Source organism: Vigna umbellata, chromosome 1 (genome assembly GCF_029865625.1).
Source record: "Vigna umbellata cultivar VRB3 chromosome 1, Vumbellata_1.0, whole genome shotgun sequence".
Lineage (NCBI taxonomy): Eukaryota > Viridiplantae > Streptophyta > Magnoliopsida > Fabales > Fabaceae > Vigna > Vigna umbellata.
Window position 1 is genome coordinate 8,017,918 of NC_142165.1, and position 21,994 is coordinate 8,039,911.

The window sequence follows — 21,994 nt, forward strand, 5'->3', positions numbered from 1 at the left end:
GTAAGAATTTCTTATTTAAGAAATGTTTTTTTAAATAAAAGATTTTAAGTTGGAGAGATAATATATAAGGAACTGCATTGTTTATTACGAAACGCTTATCTTAAATTAATCATGTAAATTTAGCAACTTAAAATATTCATTTTAATCCATGGAAATTATAGATAAAAAAATATTGAAATAAAATTTTAAGAAATGAATAATATTTTTAGTTATAATTAAAAAATATCAAAATTAACTTCATTTTAAAAGTTTACTCATTCAATGTTAATTTTGTAAATAGTTAAGCTGATTTTAGATGCTCGTTTTTCTGTTACATCTTATAATTTTTATTTTTATTTTTTAAAAAGTAAAAGTTGGAATTGAAATGTTGATAAGTTGGAGTGACAAAAACACTAATACAAAAAAAGTTATTTTATACTCGTTAAAAAATGTTTTTTTATAGTAATTCCAGGTATAGAAAGTATAAAAAAAGTTTCATTTTTCTATACTAAGACCAGAACTAGTATAATAACCAGAGACTACACAACCCATATTTGCTTACAAATCATGACACCACCATGGTTTCAGCCAAGTGAATAACTCATGTAGCGAAAGAAGGAAGGTTTAATGTTCTTTTTCTACTGTTTTGTTATTAACAGAAGCAATTTGGTGGTGAATATTGCTTCATATTGGTTATCAACTTAAATGCAATAAAGTTTTTCAAAGGACAACCTATGTTGGATATTTATATTTTATAACCAGAACCTAACAGTTAGAATGTGTTTTACCTTTTACGACTTATCCAACGAAAATTCAAGCAAAACCAAACAAATCACTAATATTATATTGTATGAGATCAACTCATTGTCATCCTTTAATCTTTAATGAAACAATAAAACAAATTTGTTTTGTTTTCTCTTTCTTACCAAAACACAATGATGAAGTAAAGGGGAATAGAAAATATTTGTAAAGAAAAACACAATCCTCTGGTAAAGTGAACATTAGACAAACTTATATTCATTCTCTCTTCCATCGATCATGTTATAAATCAAGCAACTTACGAAAAATTGTCACCATTTCAATATTTACCCCTTAACCATTTTTCCATCACCATCGTCATCTAGTCTTTTGTCAACCTAACACCTATCCATGATCACCACTCGAACCCAAGTCCAACATTTTTACGAGATGGGATCTGACCCAATGATCTCTTCAACACCAAGTGCAAGCACTCATCGAACCAAACAACCAACAGACCAAACATTATAATGCCGAACTTGAAAACTTACATGCTCAAACACAAGTTGGCCTCTATTAACTCCAAAAGCTTTAAGAGAAGTTGACCAACTTGGAGCATGAGAATTAAGAATCATTATTGCTCTTACGCCGTCAATCAGCCACAAAGACATCCTTTTTGCTACCATTTCTATCATCTATGGCTAGACCTACTACACCAGACAACATCGCATGTTGTGTGTTTATCTATAAGTCGTCGGTTGTTTTGTCCCTATCCTTGATTCTATACTAGTTGTGTCTGTGTTCGCGATGTCACTGTTAAAGCTGGTGGGACAACCCTATCTATGTGTCATTCTTCCTCACCAAAATCACAACACCCTCCACTCTAGTGTTGATGTCGCTTAGCATCGTCGTCGTTGATTTTGTTCCTTTCTTCTCTTTCAATTTTGTAAGGGAGAGTTTAGTGAAGATGGATAGTTGGTGATGGAGAAAATATACACATTAAAAACACTTTAGTCTCAATAGACCCTATAGAGGATTGAACCCATTATTGAAAGTACATGCTATTGGATATAAAATAAATAACATCCATGGCTAAGATGATCTTTCTTAGATAAGACTGTTACAAACAACTTTAATTAGGTGAATTTACATACAATCTTACACCAAACTAGAGATGACAAGGGTCGGGTACAAATAGTATATATCCGCAACTCAATCAACAAAATGAAAACTCCACCCACAATCCGCTCGTTATCGACATGGGTACTCATTTAAAAAAACTCACAAATAGTTTAAAACCTACGGATACCCCCGCAAATATTAAAAATTGTTTCGGTGTACATTTTCCTGTGTGTCTGGGTTGCTCTTGACTGTCTGGGTTGCTTGCTGGTTGTCTGGGACGCGTGCTTTTCTCCAATCATTGTTGTTCTTCATACTCGCCAAAGGAGGGGGAGGTACCTGCAAAGATACTCCGACGCTCAAGTCAGATGTGAGTTATGGAGCTGAAGCTCTCAAGAGAGTAATTGGATATTACTCTGAAATAATATTTAGGGTCTCTAGAGCATAAAGAGAACGTACCTGGACTTTTGTCCTGTCACTGTATTTATAAGCAAAATAAAAATAACCACCTTACCTAAAAATGTGGTGAGTGGCTTTGATAAATATCTTAACTGTCTAAAATATCTAAGATATTTATGTTATTACATAAATATCCTTACTACATAACATGCCCCCCAAGTCCTAGTTAACCGTTCCGTTTTATGAACGTGGTAACTATAGGACTTATGAGTTTGAGGGAGGCTGTCTTCGCTGTAACTAGAGAGCGTGTGCAAGTGAGGAATTTGATGGACCAAAAGGAGGCGAAGACGAACGGCAAAAAGCTGGGGCAATTGAGGCCGAACGTGAGGATACGTATGACCGAGCGATAGAGGTCGAGTGGTATGCGAGGCCGATCATGAGGACTGTTTGAATGTTCGACACATAGGTCGAGCGGTCGAGTGGCATGCGAGACTGAGTGCTTGAAAGCAAAGGGAAGTCGAACGGCCGATTGTCTTGAACGCTCGTACACATGGGTTGTCGAGCGCTTAAAACCAAAAGGTTGAACAAATTTGGGGCCGAACGGCCAATTTCTTGAGCGCTCGTAAACATGGATTGCCGAGCGGTTGAGCGTGAAGATGGTTTGTGAGCGCTCGTAAACATGGATTGCCGAGCGCTCGTTGATGTGGATTGACTAGAGGCTCTTGAGCGCTCGTTGTAATGGATGGACGAGCGGCTCTTTGACATGGATGGACGACCGGCTGTTGAGTGCTCGTTGTAATGGATTGACGAGCGCTCGTTTGGACGCTCGTTGACATGAATTGACGAGCGGCTCTTGAACTCTCGTTGATATGGATGGAGGAGCGATGTTTGGACGCTCGTTGACATTTGATTGTCGAGTGTTGAGGCCGAACGACGGACTGAGTGGACGCTCGTTGACATTTGATTGTCGATCGTTGAGGCCGAACGACTGACTGAGTGGACGCTCGTTGACAATTGAATGTCGAGCTTTGAGACCAAATGACGAACGCTTTCGATGTTGAACGACAGAATCTTTGGAAAGTTGATGTTCTTGGGTGAACATAAGCTAGGCTATGGGTGTTCTAGGGTGAACATCTACCAGCGGGAGTGCGTCCCTTTGTTCGATGCTCCTGGGTGTTCTAGGGCGAACATCTACCAGGAGTGTGTCCCTTTGTTTGATGCTCCTGGGTGTTCTAGGGCGAACATCTACCAGCGGGAGTGTGTCCCTTTGTTCGATGCTCCTGGGTGTTCTAGGGCGAACATCTACCAGGAGTGTGTCCCTTTGTTTGATGCTCCTGGGTGTTCTAGGGCGAACATCTACCAGCGGGAGTGTGTCCCTTTATGCAACCGGGTGTTCTTGGGCGAACATCTACCGGCGGGAGTGTGTCCCTTTGTTCGATGCACCTGGGTGTTCTAGGGCGAACATCTACCAACGGGAGTGTATCCCTTTATGCAACCGGGTGTTCTTGGGCGAACATCTACCGGGTTTAAGAGTGCTTCAGGATGAACGTCGCTCAGATGTCCGCTTTTACGTACAAGATATGCTTATCTGCACTGTAAGAAATAATATTAAACATATAGGTGAGACCGTTTGGTCAAGTTGCAAACCTGGTGGCTGAACGTCCATTAGCCTGAATGTTGTACGCTTGAGGTCGTACGTCAAAGAGATCCATTGACCGAACGCCAGTGAGTCCGAATGAGCGAACGCTTCCTCCGGTAAAGACCGAACGTCGAGGATGAGCGAAGTAACGAACGTCCGAGAAATGTAATGGCCGAACGTTGATGCCAATAGAACGAACGTCATTGGCGTCAAGGGGTGTATGTAGCTGTTGAATGTCGAGCGTCCTCGAAACCGAAAGGGCGAAAACCTTTGAGGCCGAACGGCTGATAGCTAGGACGCTCGTACCAAAGGGTTGTCGAGCAGTGTTTGAACGCTTGTTGACATGTGTTTGACGAGCGGTCGTTGTAATGGATTGACGAGCGTTTGAATCCGAGGGTCGAGGCTGAACGGGCGACTGTTTGAACGCTCGTCCACATTGATTGGCGAGAGGCCGAACGTTAATGACGAGGGAAGTGTGGAACTTAAAGACCGAACGTCAATGAGGATCAGAGCGACCATCAGCTGTAGTCGAATGGGCGAACGCTTGCAGATTCGAGTGGACGAACGTTATTGAGACTGGTGACCGAATTGTTGAGGCCACGGATAGCCGAACGTTGAGGACCGAATGGACGAACGGTTAAGGGCGAGTTGCCGAACGTTGAGGCCGATTGAGGCCGTCTATCATGAGTGGTCGACAATATGGCAACCGGTCATGGACGAACGGTCTTTTGGTTGAACGCTCGTCCACCTTAAGTGTCGAGCGGTCGAATCCACGGGCGAGGACGAACGTCTGAGAGATCGAGTGACCGAACGCAAAGAGGCCGAACAAGAGCATGGCCGAATGAAGTGACGAACGGCCTAAGCCGAACGGTCGAAACCAACACGCCGAACGTCATTGAGGACTAGTGTGTGAGCATCAGGTTTTAGTCGAATGGGCGAACGCTTGCGGACCCGAATGGACGAACGTTGTGGAGGCGGGTTGCCGAGCGTCGGGGGACAGAGTGGATGAGCAGTGTTTGAGCGCTCGTTGAGATGGATTGAGGAGCGCTCGTTGAAGTGGATGGACGAGCGCTCGTTGAAATGGATGGACGAGCGCTCGTTGCAATGGATTGACGAGCGCTCGTTGAAGTGGATTGACGAGGTTGAACGTCCGGCTGTTCGGACGCTCGTACACATGAGTTGTTGAGCGGTCGAGTCGAGCGCAAGGGACTGAATGTCGATGCTGAGCGGAGAGACGAACGCTCCAGGCCGAACGTCAATGTCGTACGCAGGGCTGAGCTAGGGACGTTCCACGACGAACGTCATTGGCGTACGCGAGGCTGAGGTAGGGACGTTCGAGGACGAACGTCCTTGACTGGTTGAACGCTCGTCTACGGGCATTGTCGAGCGTTCATGTCCGAAGGGCGAGGATGAACGGTCTTTTGTTTGAACGCTCGTCCACGTGGAGTGTCGAGCGCGAGCGCTCGAAATCCGAAGGCGAGGACAAACGTTATTTATTCGAGTGGCCGAACGCTGAGGACTGAGTGGATGAACGTCGAGGATGGTTTGAACGTTCGTCCCATTGCTTATCGAGCGGTTTTCTGAACGCTCGTTTATATCGACTTGACGAGCGCTCGTCGCCGAAGGCGAGGCCGAGCGGTCTATTGTTTGAACGAATCCAATGGTCGAGGCCAAAAGGCCGATTGCTTGAACGCTCGTCCACAGTGACTGTTGGACGTTTGAGGACGAACGTCTTTGTCGCCGGATGGCTGATCATCAGCTGGGTCGAACGATCGTGACGCTCGAATGTCATAGCGCTCGTATAGAGTGATTTTTCGAGCGCTCAAGTGGGATGTGAGGCCGACTGTTTGGACGCTCGTACATAGTGATTGTCGAGCGTCCTTGAAGCCGAAAGTCGAGGTCGGACGCTGGATTATTTGAGGAATAGAAGTTGGGTTGGATGACGTGGAGGCCAAACTGAATGACGCGTGGGTGGAGCGAGTCTTACGGAAGACGTGGAGAATGGGTCTGACAATGCGGCAGACCTGGAGGCGCCGAAAGGGCTCGTCATTGATTTGGGAATTTAGGGTTTTCGGTGCTCAATCTCGATTCTGTTCCTTGGGGTTTCGATTCCTGTGTGAAGAGTACGCCATTTTGAAGGCGTGAAGATGGCGTTGACAGCGACGCAGTGATTTGAAAAAGCGGCGGCGCCATTGAGCTTTGGGTTGCGATTTGGGGAATTTAGGGTTCCCGTTGTGCTGCGATTTCTGGTGTAATTGGGAATTTGGGAAATTAGGAATTGTGGTTTTGTGCAATCCCGGTCAGAGTTTTTCTCGTTGGGGATTTGGGGTTCTTTCGTTCTCATTCTCGAATCTGTTTTTAGGGATTTCTGGTGTGCCTCTGTATCCTTAGTTCTAAGGAGACATGAACTGAAGTCTGGTGGATGAAGCACGAACCAGTGATCAGAACGTTAGTGACGGTAGTGGTGGTCTTCTTTGCGGACCAGGCTCATCACCAACTGTAAAGGATCGTTCCCGTTTTGGCGAATTAGGGTTGGTTTTGATTGCGCGTGCGAGTGCAGAGAGGCTGCTGGTGGTGGTGCGGTGGCATTGCTCTTCATTTATTGGACGCACTCATGGAAGATCTTTCATCCAGTAAGGACGATACCAGAAATGGAAGAGTGTTATTGAGTAGATAAGCAAGGAACGATGTCGTCAACCATAACGGCAAGAGAGATTCGATGTGCATTCACGATTTTATGGAAATGGATTCACCGTTGCACTTCGATGGGACAAAACGATACCAGTGTTTTTCGCTCCCAACAGAGATCTTTTACATTCCCAGATTTGATGATACCTCTGAATTAAGGTGTTCACCGGCGCGACTTCGCAGAGATGTTCGCGGTGGCGTTAATGGCTCGCGGAGGAAACTCTTGGTGACAATGCAGTGATTTGAGGGAGTAGCTCCTTCCGAAAAAGTGATTCATCGAGGCCGAGTGCTCCTCTTGCGGTTTTTGTGAGATGACACTCGGCCCCACGGTGGGCGCCAAAATGTTTCGGTGTACATTTTCCTGTGTGTCTGGGTTGCTCTTGACTGTCTGGGTTGCTTGCTGGTTGTCTGGGACGCGTGCTTTTCTCCAATCATTGTTGTTCTTCATACTCGCCAAAGGAGGGGGAGGTACCTGCAAAGATACTCCGACGCTCAAGTCAGATGTGAGTTATGGAGCTGAAGCTCTCAAGAGAGTAATTGGATATTACTCTGAAATAATATTTAGGGTCTCTAGAGCATAAAGAGAACGTACCTGGACTTTTGTCCTGTCACTGTATTTATAAGCAAAATAAAAATAACCACCTTACCTAAAAATGTGGTAAGTGGCTTTGATAAATATCTTAACTGTCTAAAATATCTAAGATATTTATGTTATTACATAAATATCCTTACTACATAACAAAAATTATATATTTTATACATTTATAAAATAAAACTTAAATAAAATTACAAAAAAATATATAAAATTTAATATAAGTAAAATAGAATATAAACTAAAATTTAATTTTAATAAAATTTAATCTAATAAAATATAAATTAATTTTATTTTAAATTAAAATGAATTAAATAAAATATAAATTAAATTATTATTTTTATTTTTTGCGGGTAACAGGTACCCACGGGTTGGGTAGTATAATACATGCACCCGACTCGTTTATAAGCGAGTATTGAAATACTCGCGGGTACCAAGTACCTGTCGCGGATTTTATCCGCAGGTATCTGGGGATGCGAATTTTTTTGTCATCGTTAGACTAGACTATAGGATTTGTGAAAGGTTACGAGATGTTCAAAACTTTTGAACCTCGATTTATAATGAATCAATCTTCACAAATTTTCACATTGGTTCAACATAAATATATGTGGTTCACTTAACTTTCACTAAGTTCCTTAATCACCAATTAACTAAACAATGTGTTGTTTGTCAAATTTTTGTAATAATATGTGGATTATGATTTATTGAGACCTTCATCACCTTCTCAAGTCCTCATGTAATATATGCTCTTACAAAATGTCAATTTGATGGAATGTGTTTTATTCTTTCGTGGTATACTTGGTTCTTCGTTAATTATATGACATTGTTATTATCACAATAGGTGACAACCTGGTTTTACATATTGAGTTTTCTAGCTTGACTCTATAACTATAAAACTTCATTCACTTATTTGGTTATGACAATATATTTAACTTCAATTGGTAGACAAAACCACTACTTTGTGTAGATTGACCTTCTAACTAATAGTAATGTCATATGCATATTCACAAAGTTTGTGAGACATTTTCTCATGTCTATACACCAAACTCAACGTAATGTAACTCTACAAATTCTTTAAACAAAGTGTTTTTGATATAATTTTTAGCTCCATAATAAACTAAAACTTCCTAAGTAATCCCTTCAAATATATGAGTATTAAGAATTTGCTAGTATAAGATTTTACATGAATTTGTTAACAATACTTAAATTATAGGCCATGTTGACCATTATGCACAACACAAATCCATAACACAAATCCGCAACGCTTGCATATGGAATATTATCCATACGAGTTTGACGTATTAAGAGACTATTTATCACTCAACCTATAATGTAAAACAAGAGATGTAAATACAAGTTTCAAGTTGTTAAGAGTTTTTTTGAGGTGGATCTACTGATACACATATAGATGCTTTAAATCTCATCATTTAATGGTTTCAATCTTTAAAATCTTTTTATCAGCTTCAACAATCCTTTATACTAAAATCTTTATTTACTTTAACCTCAACCTTTCAAACCTCATGCTTGTTTTTTTCTAGTTATTATGATAAAAAAAAATTATATTTTAAGAGTTTTTAAAAACATGATTCGACTTTATTTTTATTTTTATGTTTTATGCAAATCATAAAAGTGACAATGAAATTATTGTAACCATGAACAATTTTTTTATGATGTAAATTTTATTTTAACTTTTATAAACAACCTTTCTTTTTTTTGTTTTACTAGTGTAGAATTTAGATATTATAATCCTAATTAATGGCAATTTCAAAGTTATCAATTGCAAAAAAAAAAAATGTGTTGACAGTTTTATAAATAAATCAAAGGTTTTTTTTATGATAGATGACTTAAGATCCTCGTGAAAAAAAGAGAAATGATGATGATTTCCCACAAAAACATCACTAAATGTCAAAAAATGAAAAACAACAATAACTTTTTGCAAAATTGTCATTGTCTCCCTAAAGGGTCAAAAACACAAAATTGTATTATGTTTTGCAAGTTCAACGGTGGAACGCGACATGGGTTACTGTTTTGGCGCTCGAGGTTCACTATTTGTTGATGGTGATGAAGATGACACATTAGGACTTGTGATGGAGGCGCGATTATTGTTTTGTCACGGGTTGGTGTTAGTCTGTTCTAGTTTTGATTTGTAGGTAGCTATGTGCATGGAGGAGGTGCTCACGGTGAGGTTGTGAATGAACATGGTGGCGCGGCTTGAGTTTGGTTTTTTGTAGGTTTTGCGTGAACAAAGATGGTGATGATGTGGCCAACGATGGTGACATGATTGTTGTGCCTTAGTTGTTGTTGTGGTGGTTGACAATGGTCTAATGGTGGTTGACGGTGTAGTGGCTTCACGGTGATGTTTAGTGGTGCGATTGTAGGGCTTTGTGTTTTGGGGCTTTGATGTGTGCAAATTGAAGACGCAAAAAGATAGTTGAAGAGACACTCTCATTTGTAGTGGTTGGTGGTGGTGCGACAACATGGAAGAGGCCATAGTGATTTGTTAGGATTTCTGGGTGTGTTAGGAAGAAGATAAGATTATGTTGTGACCTATTGTTGGGCCAAGTGAGAAATAATGCAATAGGTCATTGAAACACTATTAATATATAATCTGTGGTTAACAATTTAGACAAATGTCAATAAAAAGAAACAAATTAATTATAAATTACCAAAATTGTAATTACATCACTAAAAAAATGAGTCCACTTTGAATAAAATCGATAAAAATAAAGAAAAAAGATATTTAAACTTTTTTGAATATTGTTGTATTAGATGATTATTTTTAATTATATGTTTATATTTAAATTATATTGTGACTATATTGTCACATACAGGTCAATTGTTGTAAAAAAATTAACACGTCAATCTTCTACCTGTCAAAAAACTTAACCCCGTTAACTAAATTTAACGGCAGAGACTCAATTGATTCAAATTAACACTTATAAGGACTCAATTGAGAATTCTAATAAGAAGGAGATCAAAATGAGAAACCCCACATAAATAGGAACAACTAAAAGGTTTAAACCTAAAATTTATTCTTCAACCTCTTAATCATAATATTAGTACAACTATGTACATCTATCAATTATTATTTTTCATTAATTAGAGGTGTACTATGAATATATTTTCTGTTTCAAAGTAACCAAAATATTTTAGAACATGTCTCTCTAACCTATGGTAAAGAATTATCTAACCATTAATAAGTTATCTTTCCCAAAACAATACATCCATAATCACTATCATTAATGATTAATTTATTTTGAGTTAAAGCCTTATAATCTTTAAATATTTCTTTTTACCTTTTATCTTTTCATGAATAGTAAGAATACTTATGAAGTCTGTCCCTCAAGTTCTAAAGCTCCCAATACTTTGATTACAATGATGATGGTAGCAAGAATGAATACCACTCTTGTTTTTAGTTTCCTTTAAGCCTTCAGGTTTAAAGCCAAAAGGTTTAGAGCTAACGTTGTAAGGTTTGAATATCATGTGATAGAAACCCTCAAAAATTACTTCATGAACTGCTTATCTAAAACTCCAAAAGAATAATACAAAACCAATAATTTGTGCATGTTGGTTAGATTTGTAGATGCTTCTTAATTATAATTATTCCACGAATATTGATAGTTTAATGTGTTTCCTCCTTGGATAATTTTTGTTTAAGTTTTGGTATAAGACTTATAGAAGAAAAGGAAAAGAAACAAATTTAAATTCAAAAGAAAGTAAACAGAAAAATTAACTTTGATGAAACTAATTTCTTTCTGAAAATTACTAAAAAAAAAAAAATCCTAATTAGATGTGCCATTAAACTGTGTGACATATCATGATTTTTTTATTTGAAATGTAACTCAAAATAAAATCTTAAAAACAAAAACTAATATCATAAACGATTGATAACAACTTTAATTATTAATTAAAAGAATATTATATTTTATTTAAAAAATAACTATTATATAAAAATATGAATAAATAATAATGACAATATTCAACTTCAAAAACATTTAAAATATAAACAATACAAATTTATAAATTTTAATTTTTTTATCATAACACATACATATAATAATATTCATATGTAGATATTCTAATCATTTTTATAATAATGTTTAACCATAATTTTCATTTTACTATTTTGATATTTAATTTTATATGTATTAGTTCTGACTTTTCTTACACATAGCTTTCTAATGCTTAATAATATTTTGGAAAAAAAAAAAGAAAATCCCATTACAATAAAATTACACTATATTTTGATTGAATAAGTTATGACACAATGTAACAAAAATATTAACAAAAAAAAAAAACAACAGCTTTATTTAATTTTAAAAAAATTATTATAATTTTAAAATTCAATTAATTAGTGGCAAAATAACTCACTTAATTGTATCTATGTAATTCACACGAGACATAATAATTTAAAAACAATAAAACTAAATTAAAAATTAACTGAACACACTTGCACCAGAAGAACCTTATTTGTAAGAGAAGTTAGAGGATTTTTCATCAGGATGATTGAAATAGTCTTAAACTTTGTCACTTAATCCTTCTATCTCATGCAAAAAATTTCATAAGATAGACACGTGATACCCTAAATATTTAATCAAAGCAAAATCAGAATCTGATACCGTTTTGCTTATCTAAATATTTTCATATTATTTTAAAGGTCCTACTTACAAAAACAAAAGGCACAACCCCAAACAGGATGTTCACCAGTTTAATAGGTAATAGATTTAGTAATGACTAATCAAATATTATATAAACAAAGTTTCATAATTTATATATATATATATATATATATATATATATATATATAATATAGTGGGTATAAATAATTTATATTAGTGATATAAATATATATATATATATATATATATATTTATATTTATTATTTATATTTATATTTATATTGTGACGATGATACAGATGAAATCCAGTAAAACAATCCATGCGCGGTGATACAAATGTAAAGACATCACATTTATTAATCGAAGAGTTTGCGTAGATTTTAAGCTGACGAAAAAATATAATTAATTAAATTTTAAATATTTATAAAAAAAATATATATGACATATATTATTTAAATATTTATCATTATGCTACTAAATTATATTAATATAACTAATTACGATATTTATTTAAAAGCACAATATTTCTCATAGAACATGAAACCAAATAAAATTCTCCATCCAAATAAAATTACATGCACAACCATGCTCCAAACAATACATTCTAAATTAGGTAAAAGCCATACATTTTTGTTTCTTAAATTTTCCAGAGTTTATATATAAGTAAACCATCTAAATCTCTTAAGCACATCCCACGACACAATTTTAGACATTCCACCGCTTCAACAATTATAGCAAACACAAAAGGCAAAGTGTGTTTCAAATTTTTAAACATCGAATGTTGAACAAGATTCATTCTTGATATGTTGTGTTTCTATTTTTTTTTAATGCCCAAGAAATTATTTATTGAATATATGATATGAAATAATCAGAGTAAAATTGTTATAATTAAATGTGATATAGAATTTGAAGTATAAATATGCATGTAAAATATCATAAATATTTGAATTTTTTTATCATCTATATCATAATCTTATGGTAATGTATGTTTTTTTTTTACTAAATCAAATACTAATACTTAAGATATGATTCTCCACTGTCTGAGGATCGAACTGAGGATAATGTTTTATAAATTCACACGGGTTTATGTTAGAAGGAAAAAAACAAAGTGGGTGCTTAATACAAATATAACATATACTACAAACCCTAGAAGGGTGTAATAACAAATCTTGAAGCAATTAATCAGCACCGTCAATCTTGGATCAAACGGTTGGAGAAGGACAAACTCTCGTACTTATCACTGCCACCATCTTCACACTCGCAGTCTCACCACTGTTTCTGTTTAGCTTCTAACATGGACCAACACATCTTCGATCCTCCGCGTTCGTTCTCTTCACTCTGAAGCCCGATCCTCGTTTTGATTCCCACATAACAAAATAATCACAAAACTCACCAATAAAGTTGAAGCTTTTTTCTCTATTCAACTCTCATAACTCTGGGTACTGAAGCCTGTAACCCAAATATAAGAGAAAAAACAAACCTTGTATTTTTGGGGTTTTGGATTTGCAACTGTTCAGACTAGAACAGTTTCAAACCAGTTTTGAGTTTTTTTGGTTGAGTTTTTGTATGTATTTGTTTGTTTTGTTGGAGTAAAACTTTTCTGTGCGGTGTAATGGTGAGTGACAGTTACGGTAAGATGATATCTGATGTGGCAATTCGATCGATGTTGAAGAACGGTGAATATGCAGGCGAAGATTTGGGGGTTCTGAGAGAGAGGGAACTCGCTAGGTTGCGAAGTGGGTCGGCCCCTCCGACTGTGGAGGGGTCATTGACGGCTGTGGGAGGGTTGTTTGAAGGGTCTCCGGCTGCGCCTGGTTATGGTGGCAGGAGGGGTTTTGGGAGCGAGGAGGAGCTTCGGGCTGATCCCAATTACGCCAATTATTATTACTCTAATGTGAATCTGAACCCGCGTTTGCCGCCTCCACTGGCCTCCAAGGAGGACTGGCGATTCGTGCAGCGGTTGAGGGGTGGTTCTAAGGTGGGCGGTGTTGGGGATAGGAGGATGACCAGTGATGATGGTGTAATTGAAGGGGGTGATAACAACCCTTTGTTTTCTGTGCACCCTGCTGGGTTTGGTGTGAAGGAGGAGGGTGGTTTGAAGCACCGCAAAGGCGGTCCGGAATGGAGTGGTGAGGATGGGTTGATCGGGTTGCCGGCATTAGGCCTAGGGAGTAGGCAGAAGAGCATTGCAGAACTGTTTCAGGTGAGAGTTTTGTTATGTTTGTAAATTGTAATTTAAGTATTGAATGTCTATTATGTTTTTTTCTCTAATGTTCATATGCATGTTGTTTTAGTTTAGTTGTTTTGGTTATTGATGGTTTGTTGCTTCTCTAATTGAAGGGTAAAAAAGTTTGTGTGTGCGTATGTGTGTGTGAGTGAGTTTGTGTTTATAGGATGGAAAGCAATGCATCATTGTTTCTGGCTATGTGGAAGAACCATCAGAAGTGAGCCTCTTGAGATTCTCCATGGTCAGGTCATTCAACAGTGTGTTCTACCAATGGCTTTGTGGCATGGACAAACCAATTTTGTGATCGTGTCTTGTTCTTTTTTCCCTAGTGGTTGGATTATTCACAAACTGTCAGCATTCAATTACATTTTGAGCTTAGTAACCAATGCTTGGATTATTCACAAACTGCCAACATTGTCAACTACATTTTGAGCTTAGTATCCCAGCTTTGGAATTAGGTTGGTTCAAGGTTAGACAGGCAACTCAGCCCAAATAATTGGTCTAAATCCTAGAGGGTTCATTGATAGATTCATTGGCTTTGTTTTTGGGTTTGGTTGAGAGTTGGATTTCAGAGGTCATTTATTTAATGAATTATTAAATTAGAGATTTTTTAAAAAAATAAAGAATTTTCCTGGTCTTAAACCTCTTTCTCCTCCTCAACATCTCCTAGTGTTGAGTGAGCCAGTATTCTTTCTTGATTAAGCTGAGATGTAGTGATTTGCAATGGAATTTGTGGATTGTAAATTGATTAATTTTTCGATAGTAGTTCCTCTTATTTCTGTTTCAGTTGGATGCCGTTGTTGACTATTGAGTCACTCTACCTTTATTACATATTTTTGGTTTGCTTTGATCATTCCAATTTTGTTTTGGCTGACTAACCTTTCAGTTTCTAGTTGTGGCTTAATGTTGAGGATTTGCAATTGTGAGCTTGAAATTTAAAATTTTTTCTTTATTAGTTAGTTTTGTAATATGATGTTATTATGTGTGGTTATCATAACTTGTATTATGATATTATGTCGTTGCATTGTCTCTGATGTTTGTTGCCATACTTTCTCAGCAGGATGAAATAAATAGTGCATCATCTGGATCTAAGCACCCTCATAATCTACCTAGCAGTAATTTATTTGATGACATTGCTGAAAAATCTGAAACCCATGCTGCTTATGTGCATCAAGAACTGAATGCCCTGCGGTCTGGTGGAAATAAGCTGGGCATATCTGCTGCCCAAAATTTTGTTGGTTCGGGACCTCAAACCTATGCTTCCGCCTTAGGTGCCTCCCTATCAAGGAGTAGCACCCCTGACTCTCAGCTTCTACCAAGAGCTGCTAGTCCTTGCCTTCCACCCATTGGTGATGGCAGGTCCAGTTCAGCTGATAAAAAAAGTTCTAACGGTCAAAATTTACTCAATGCTGTCTCATCTAATTTAAACGAGTCTGCAGATCTGGCGTCTGCTTTAGCTGGTATAAATTTATCCACAAAAGATATAATAGATGATGAAAAACATTCCCAGTCATCTAGGCACAGTGAAGATTATACTCATAGTTTTAAACAGCAGCCTTACTTAAACAGTCCTGATTCCTTGGCTTTTCAACGTCATTCTGCTACCCAATCCCATTTAAAAGTGAATAAAGTCAGCAGTTTTGGATTGGATCTGAATAAATCGTCAGGGTATGCAGATGAACAGCTAGAACCCCACAAGGCTGGTGGAATTTCTCTTAACACGCATTTGAAAGGACATTCTGCAGCAACTTTTAGGAGCAGAGGTAGTTCACCTGCTCACTATCAGAATGTTGAAGATATCTCATATCCAAACTATGGCATGAATGGATATAGTGTTAATCCTCCATCACCATCTATGATGGCAGGCCAGCTTGGGAGTGGGAATTTGCCTCCTTTCTTCGAAAATGCTGTTGTTGCTGCATCTGCACTAGGATTGAATGCTATGGACTCTAGAGCACTGGGAAGAGGTGTAACTTTAGGACCTTTATTGGCTGCAACTGAATTACAAAATTCTAGCAGGCTTGGAAGTCATGCTGCCGGTAGCAATCAACAGTTGCCTTTGATGGACCCTTTGTATCTTCAGTATCTGAGATCGGGGGATGTTGCTTCTGCTGCACAAATTGCTGCACTTAAGGAATCAGTGATAAATAGGGAATGCACAGATTTACTTGGCCTCCAAAAAGCTTATGTTGAGTCTTTGATTGCTCCCCAAAATTCACATTTCAATGTTCCATACCTTGGTAAATCAGCTACCCTCAGCCCTAATTCTTTTGGAAATCCTTCATATGGTCTGGCCACATCATATCCAGGAAGCCCACTGGCTGGTTCCCTTTTCCCTAACTCCTTCTATGGACCGGGTAGTCCAATGAACCAAAGTGAACGAAATATGCGTTTGTCTGGGATGAGGAATGTAGTAGGGGGTTTCATGGGAGCTTGGCATTCAGACACAGTTGGTAGCTTAGAAGAGAATTTTGCATCTTCCTTGCTTGATGAATTCAAAAGTAATAAGACCAAATGTTTTGAACTTTCAGAAATTTCTGGGCATGTTGTTGAATTCAGGTACATACTGGTGATCTACTTTGGTTTGCTTCTTCAGATTTAATATTTAGCTAACATGTTTTCATGTTCTTTCTTAAACAGTGCTGATCAGTATGGAAGCCGATTTATACAACAGAAACTTGAGACAGCCTCGATGGAAGAGAAAAACATGGTTTTCCATGAAATCATGCCACAAGCACTTTCTCTAATGACTGATGTCTTCGGTAATTATGTGATTCAGAAGGTACTTTGATATTTTCTTTGCTATATATAGAATCTCACTTTATTTCAATTATCAACTTGTATAATATATTTTTTTCATAATTGTTATGTTCAGATGGGTATCAAATTCATTATTTAAAGCAAAAAACTATGAATTCATTGTATACATGTCTAACAAAGTGCAATTCGTGTTTAGTTTTTTGAACATGGAACAGCTGCACAGATAAGGGAACTGGCTGATCAGCTTACGGGTCATGTGCTGACCCTGAGTCTGCAAATGTATGGCTGTCGGGTTATCCAGAAGGTCCGCATATCAATTTATCTACCTTATTACTGTTTACATAATTATATTTTGTGTTTTATTTTTCATTATACGAATTCTGTTGTTTTAAGTGTTGGATTGAAGTTTGTTATGCGGTAATCAGTCATGCTGTTACAGTTCTTGCCCTCAACAGTTAGGCATAGTATCACATTTGGTTATCACAATGATAGTTGTTGTGATTGCAGTAAAATTGTGGCTGCAACAGCTGCCACATTGTAATGTGGGCAAAATCTACGTCTTTTTGTCTGCTCCTGCCTTGGGTTGGGATTTTCTAATCAACCCAGCCTGTTTCCCAGCCAAGACCTGCCATTGGTGTTTGGTTGTGTTTCATCTGCAGCTTCTTAAAGAAGCTATATCCCTTTTGTAGAGATGATACTGTTATCTAAGGTTTTATGAACTAATACTATCGGTTAACTAGCTTGTAATACCCACCATTAAATGCTTCTATTTGCTTAAAGATGGAAGCATTAGCTATTTTCTGAATTTTATATAATAATTGTTTTACTTTTCATTTAATACATTTAAATTTGATTCCTTACTATGCTCAGGGCACTCCATAGACAATCTTTTTTTCCCAGTGGAAAATGAACCTATTCTGAAAGAAGATATCATTGTCCTTTTCTGTTGGTAATTGGCAATGTTGTCTCACTTTAGTAATAGTCATAAGTAATAACTCCTTTCTTTTTATTCGTGGTTTGTTTGGTTGTGCTTTTAAGACTTGTTATTACTATCAGTGCTATACATTGTTCAAAACATTCTGACTAATGTGAATGGTGATTTTGTTTTAAATGTATTGGAACTTCCTTTATTGTTTTTATTAATTTACAATACAAAACTTTAAAGGATTATTAATGTTGAAATAGTAACGGCGAATGTATAACCGTTATAGTGCTTTTTGAGCTTTGAACTTTTGTTATAAGTTATTCATATGGTATCTGGTACCTTTGGTATAGCTGTTATTCCATGATTTTGCTACAATTCAGAGGTGGGCTACTGTGCCTATCCAAGGGATGACTATATGTTTTTGTGCCAAATTTGCTGAGAAGAGTAATGCTTTTCACTGTTAGATACTATCTGGAAAGGCTAGGAACACGTCATCCTGGTATCACACAAACTGTTACTAGAACTGCCTTTACACTTGCTTTCTTGTTAATGAGAGATACCATGTTGAAGGGTTGTCTGGGCACCCTGTTGAATAATCACAACGAGCTCTACTTTTATTTTTATTTGATTTATCTTGGCAGGTATGTTTTTCCCCAACATTTCCCATTTTACTTCATGGGTTGGAGTGTGTGTTTGAGAGCAACCTAAGTCTTCTAATTATTTTTTCATCATCTTAGTGTCAGGAAAGCTATGGTTTCTTTTCTAATAGTTTTGTTGACTTGACTGTCTATGAGGTTTTAAGTGAGAAAGATATATTGGGTGTTATTTACTTGTTTTTTTTTTATATTTGCGGTGCTCCATTGACAGTTTTATAAAGATGACACGATAGGTCCAACAAATCTCGTTAGGATAGACTCTTATACCAAGTTGAAAACTAAAGAATTATTTTATTGATATCAATTATTCGAATTACATTCTCATTATCTCTATTTGTAATAACCAAACTTTAAAAAGGGATAAAAACTAAAATTAGTTTTTCCTAATTACTATGGGAGATATTGAGAATATTTTTTATCCTATTTAATTGTTATTTACAACAATATGTAATTGCTTATTTTTTGTGTGAAACTGATATTGTCTTGTTATTAATGCTTTGAATTTAGGGTGCTGTTGTGATTTGTGTGAGTTGATGGTAAACTCGAGTTATTCATTTTGTTTTTCTCTTTTAAATTTTGTAGGCTATTGAAGTTGTTGACATGGATCAGCAGACTAAAATGGTTACAGAGTTGGATGGTCATATCATGCGTTGTGTGCGTGATCAAAATGGAAATCATGTCATCCAGAAATGTATTGAATGTGTACCAGAGGATGCAATCCATTTTATTGTTTCAACGTTTTATGATCAGGTTGTGACATTGTCAACTCATCCTTATGGTTGCCGCGTTATACAGGTTAACTGTTGCCTCTCGTGCATTTGTGTAAAAAATATAGCTGGATTGCTAGTTTGTAAGATCAACATCATAGTTCTAAACTAGTCATATTTCAAATGTGCAGAGAGTCTTGGAGTACTGCCATGATACAAAAACACAACAGATTATGATGGATGAAATTTTGCAATCTGTGTGTATGTTAGCTCAAGACCAATATGGAAATTATGTTGTGCAGGTTTGTTGCATTTCATTTTGGTTTTTGCTTATTATCCGGTGGTCACAATTTGTGATTTTGTTCTCAAATTTGAAGGTCTGCACCTTCCTATGCTCAAAGACCCCAATTCTCTCACAAATGACAAGACACTCCTGTCTTTCTATCTCTTATTTATAGGAAATCTGAGTTCTTTCTTTTCTGTCTCAACAAACTGACAGATTTTAGCAATTAAGCACCCAAATTACCTACAGACTTCTGCTATGCATTCTTGTCTGATGACTTCTTTTGAATTATCTCTTTAGATTTCAGTATTGCCTTCAATTCAATTTTTTTGATGCTTGGTTAAAATTTGCAGCATGTGCTGGAACATGGCAAACCTTATGAACGCTCAGCTATAATCAAAGAATTAACTGGGCAAATAGTGCAGATGAGCCAGCAGAAGTTTGCCTCTAATGTTATAGAAAAGTGCCTTACCTTTGGAACACCTGCCGAGCGTCAAGTCCTTGTGAATGAGATGCTTGGTTCCACTTATGAAAACGAACCCCTGCAGGTTTGTGCATGAACTATGTACAAGATCTTTTGTCATGTGTTATGCTTCTTTTAGCAATCTTTCCTTATCTCCTGCTGAAAGTAGAGCTGGAAGTATTATATACTATTTTGAATATCCTTGCCCTTTTTCACTCTGTCCATTTTATCATTTATTTTATTCAATAAGGTTTTTCATTGTTCTGGTTGTTAGGAGTTTAAGGAAATAAGCTTCGTGTGAAATTAGTTTGGATTGCTGAAGCAATTCATAGGTTCAGGTGTTTACTAGCCCCTCTTGTTCTTGTCAGAGTGTGCTACTTCACCTTTTTCTTCATGAAAGATCCATCGCACTACAAATTAGGCCTCCCTATTTTCTACCTTATTAAAGACTCCCGTTAGCTGATTTGCTTTATAGCTTTACCCCTCCACTATCGTCTATGAAAATATGTTGCTGTCTGAGATGTCATTGGTAGTTCTATTTTTGCGAAATGCCAAAAGGATAGGGGCGGAGGAGGGTTGGTGGTGGTGCCAAGAGTAGGACATGTCCCTCCTCCCCCTTTAAACATTACATGTTTCTAAAATGTCATGATAATATACCCTTTTCTTAATGTCCACCTTCCCCTAATAATTTGTTCTATGCTTTTACATCCTAAATTCCTTCCTCACTTCTTTATCCATGGTGATGTGGAGTTATTAATGCAATGTACAATCATACACTCGACATATTAAATTAAGCTTTGAAAGTACTTGCCTTGAACGAAAATCCGCTTCCAGGGCCCACTTTTATTTGTCAATTTATGGTCTTGATTTAAACATTAGTTGACGTACCAGTTTGGTTCACAAGTTTAGTCTTGTACTCAATAAAATGATGGTTTCTCATGTTCCAGGTTGGTCTTATTCTAAAAATTAAGTTTTGTTCTGTCATTTTGTTATTTAATATTAATTGATCTTTTGTGTCGTTTAGTCATTTATCTACTTTTCTCATATATTGCCTGTATGTTTTTAGATTATGATGAAGGATCAGTTTGCAAACTACGTTGTACAGAAAGTGCTGGAAACCTGTGATGACCAGCAGCTTGAGCTAATCCTTAATCGAATAAAGGTTCACCTGAATGCCTTGAAGAAGTATACCTATGGGAAGCACATTGTTGCCCGTGTAGAGAAATTGGTTGCTGCTGGGGGTATATTCTCTATCTCAAATTTACTTTTTTGGACTAAAGCGAGATTTTTTTCTTTACAAAAATTTGCCTCTGTGTGTGTCTATATATATATATATATATAAACTTCTGTTTAAAAAAAGTTATTCAACCGTGAGGTTTGGTATTCTTGTACAAACTTTTTATTCAATCAACTACCATATGAAGTAGGGGTGATATATCACGTCTGGTAGTGTTTTACAATTGATGAGTCTATCATTAATTACTGTATGCAAACAAGATGAATTACTTTCACTTGCCGAAGGATGTCTAAAATAGAGGCTTCGGCTTCTCAGTGCACTTCTATCTAATGAATTGATTTCACATAATTTAATGACATTCTGCATTGTGTATTATCTATCTTTAGATGTTATTTGATTGTGTGTAATTAACCTCAATTTTGTGTGGTATGCAGAGAGGAGGATTAGTATTTTGACTCTAAATCCTGCACAGATGGTATAGAGAATGTACAGCTAACTGAGGATAATAGAAGCACCTGCTCTTTTTTCTTTTCATATGTGGTATTGCTAATGGCCCTGTCTGTATTCAGGTAGTGAAGTAATAATTAGTTGTACTTGAAATTGTACATTTGTTAGTGTGAGGATAATACAGCTAGAATCAGGTTAGCCGAGGCTGAAGCTCGGGCTTGGTACTGTTAATGGCCTTGCCCTGCCTGATTCTCTCTCATGCGGCAGGGATATATAATATTATTTATGAGCTAGTTTTCATGTTGTAAATGGAGGTGATGACTGTACAAATTTTACTAGGTTATCAGAGTCCTTGTATTCGGAATCACCAAATGTTTTGACATATGAGGCTTTACTTTTTGCCCTATGTTAACCTTTTCTTCTATCCCTCCACATTTTTTCCTCTTGCTTCAATTTTTCTTCTCACTTCCTTCTCTTGTTTTTATGATAATTTTCTTCAATTCTAATCTACTGCAT

At 36.9% G+C, this 21,994-nt stretch overlaps 1 protein-coding gene across 3 annotated transcripts; it reads left to right on the forward strand.

Moving 5' to 3' along the window:
- The first annotated feature begins 13,004 nt into the window (after positions 1–13,004).
- On the forward strand, positions 13,005–21,884 carry LOC124824051 (pumilio homolog 1-like). 3 transcript variants are annotated; one of them, XM_047296415.2, is made up of 9 exons: positions 13,005–13,976; positions 15,061–16,559; positions 16,641–16,782; positions 16,957–17,064; positions 18,924–19,136; positions 19,240–19,350; positions 19,685–19,879; positions 20,861–21,035; positions 21,466–21,884. In XM_047296415.2, exons 1-9 carry the CDS (start codon positions 13,386–13,388, stop codon positions 21,510–21,512), a joined length of 3,081 nt encoding a protein of 1,026 aa, XP_047152371.1. In that variant the 5' UTR covers positions 13,005–13,385; the 3' UTR covers positions 21,513–21,884. The 3 variants fall into 3 exon arrangements, with proteins under 3 accessions (XP_047152371.1, XP_047152370.1, XP_087949278.1); XM_047296414.2 differs by having other exon boundaries at positions 13,008–13,976; positions 15,058–16,559; XM_088093152.1 differs by lacking the exon at positions 13,005–13,976 and adding an exon at positions 14,093–14,469 and having other exon boundaries at positions 15,058–16,559.
- The last annotated feature ends 110 nt before the right edge of the window (positions 21,885–21,994 follow it).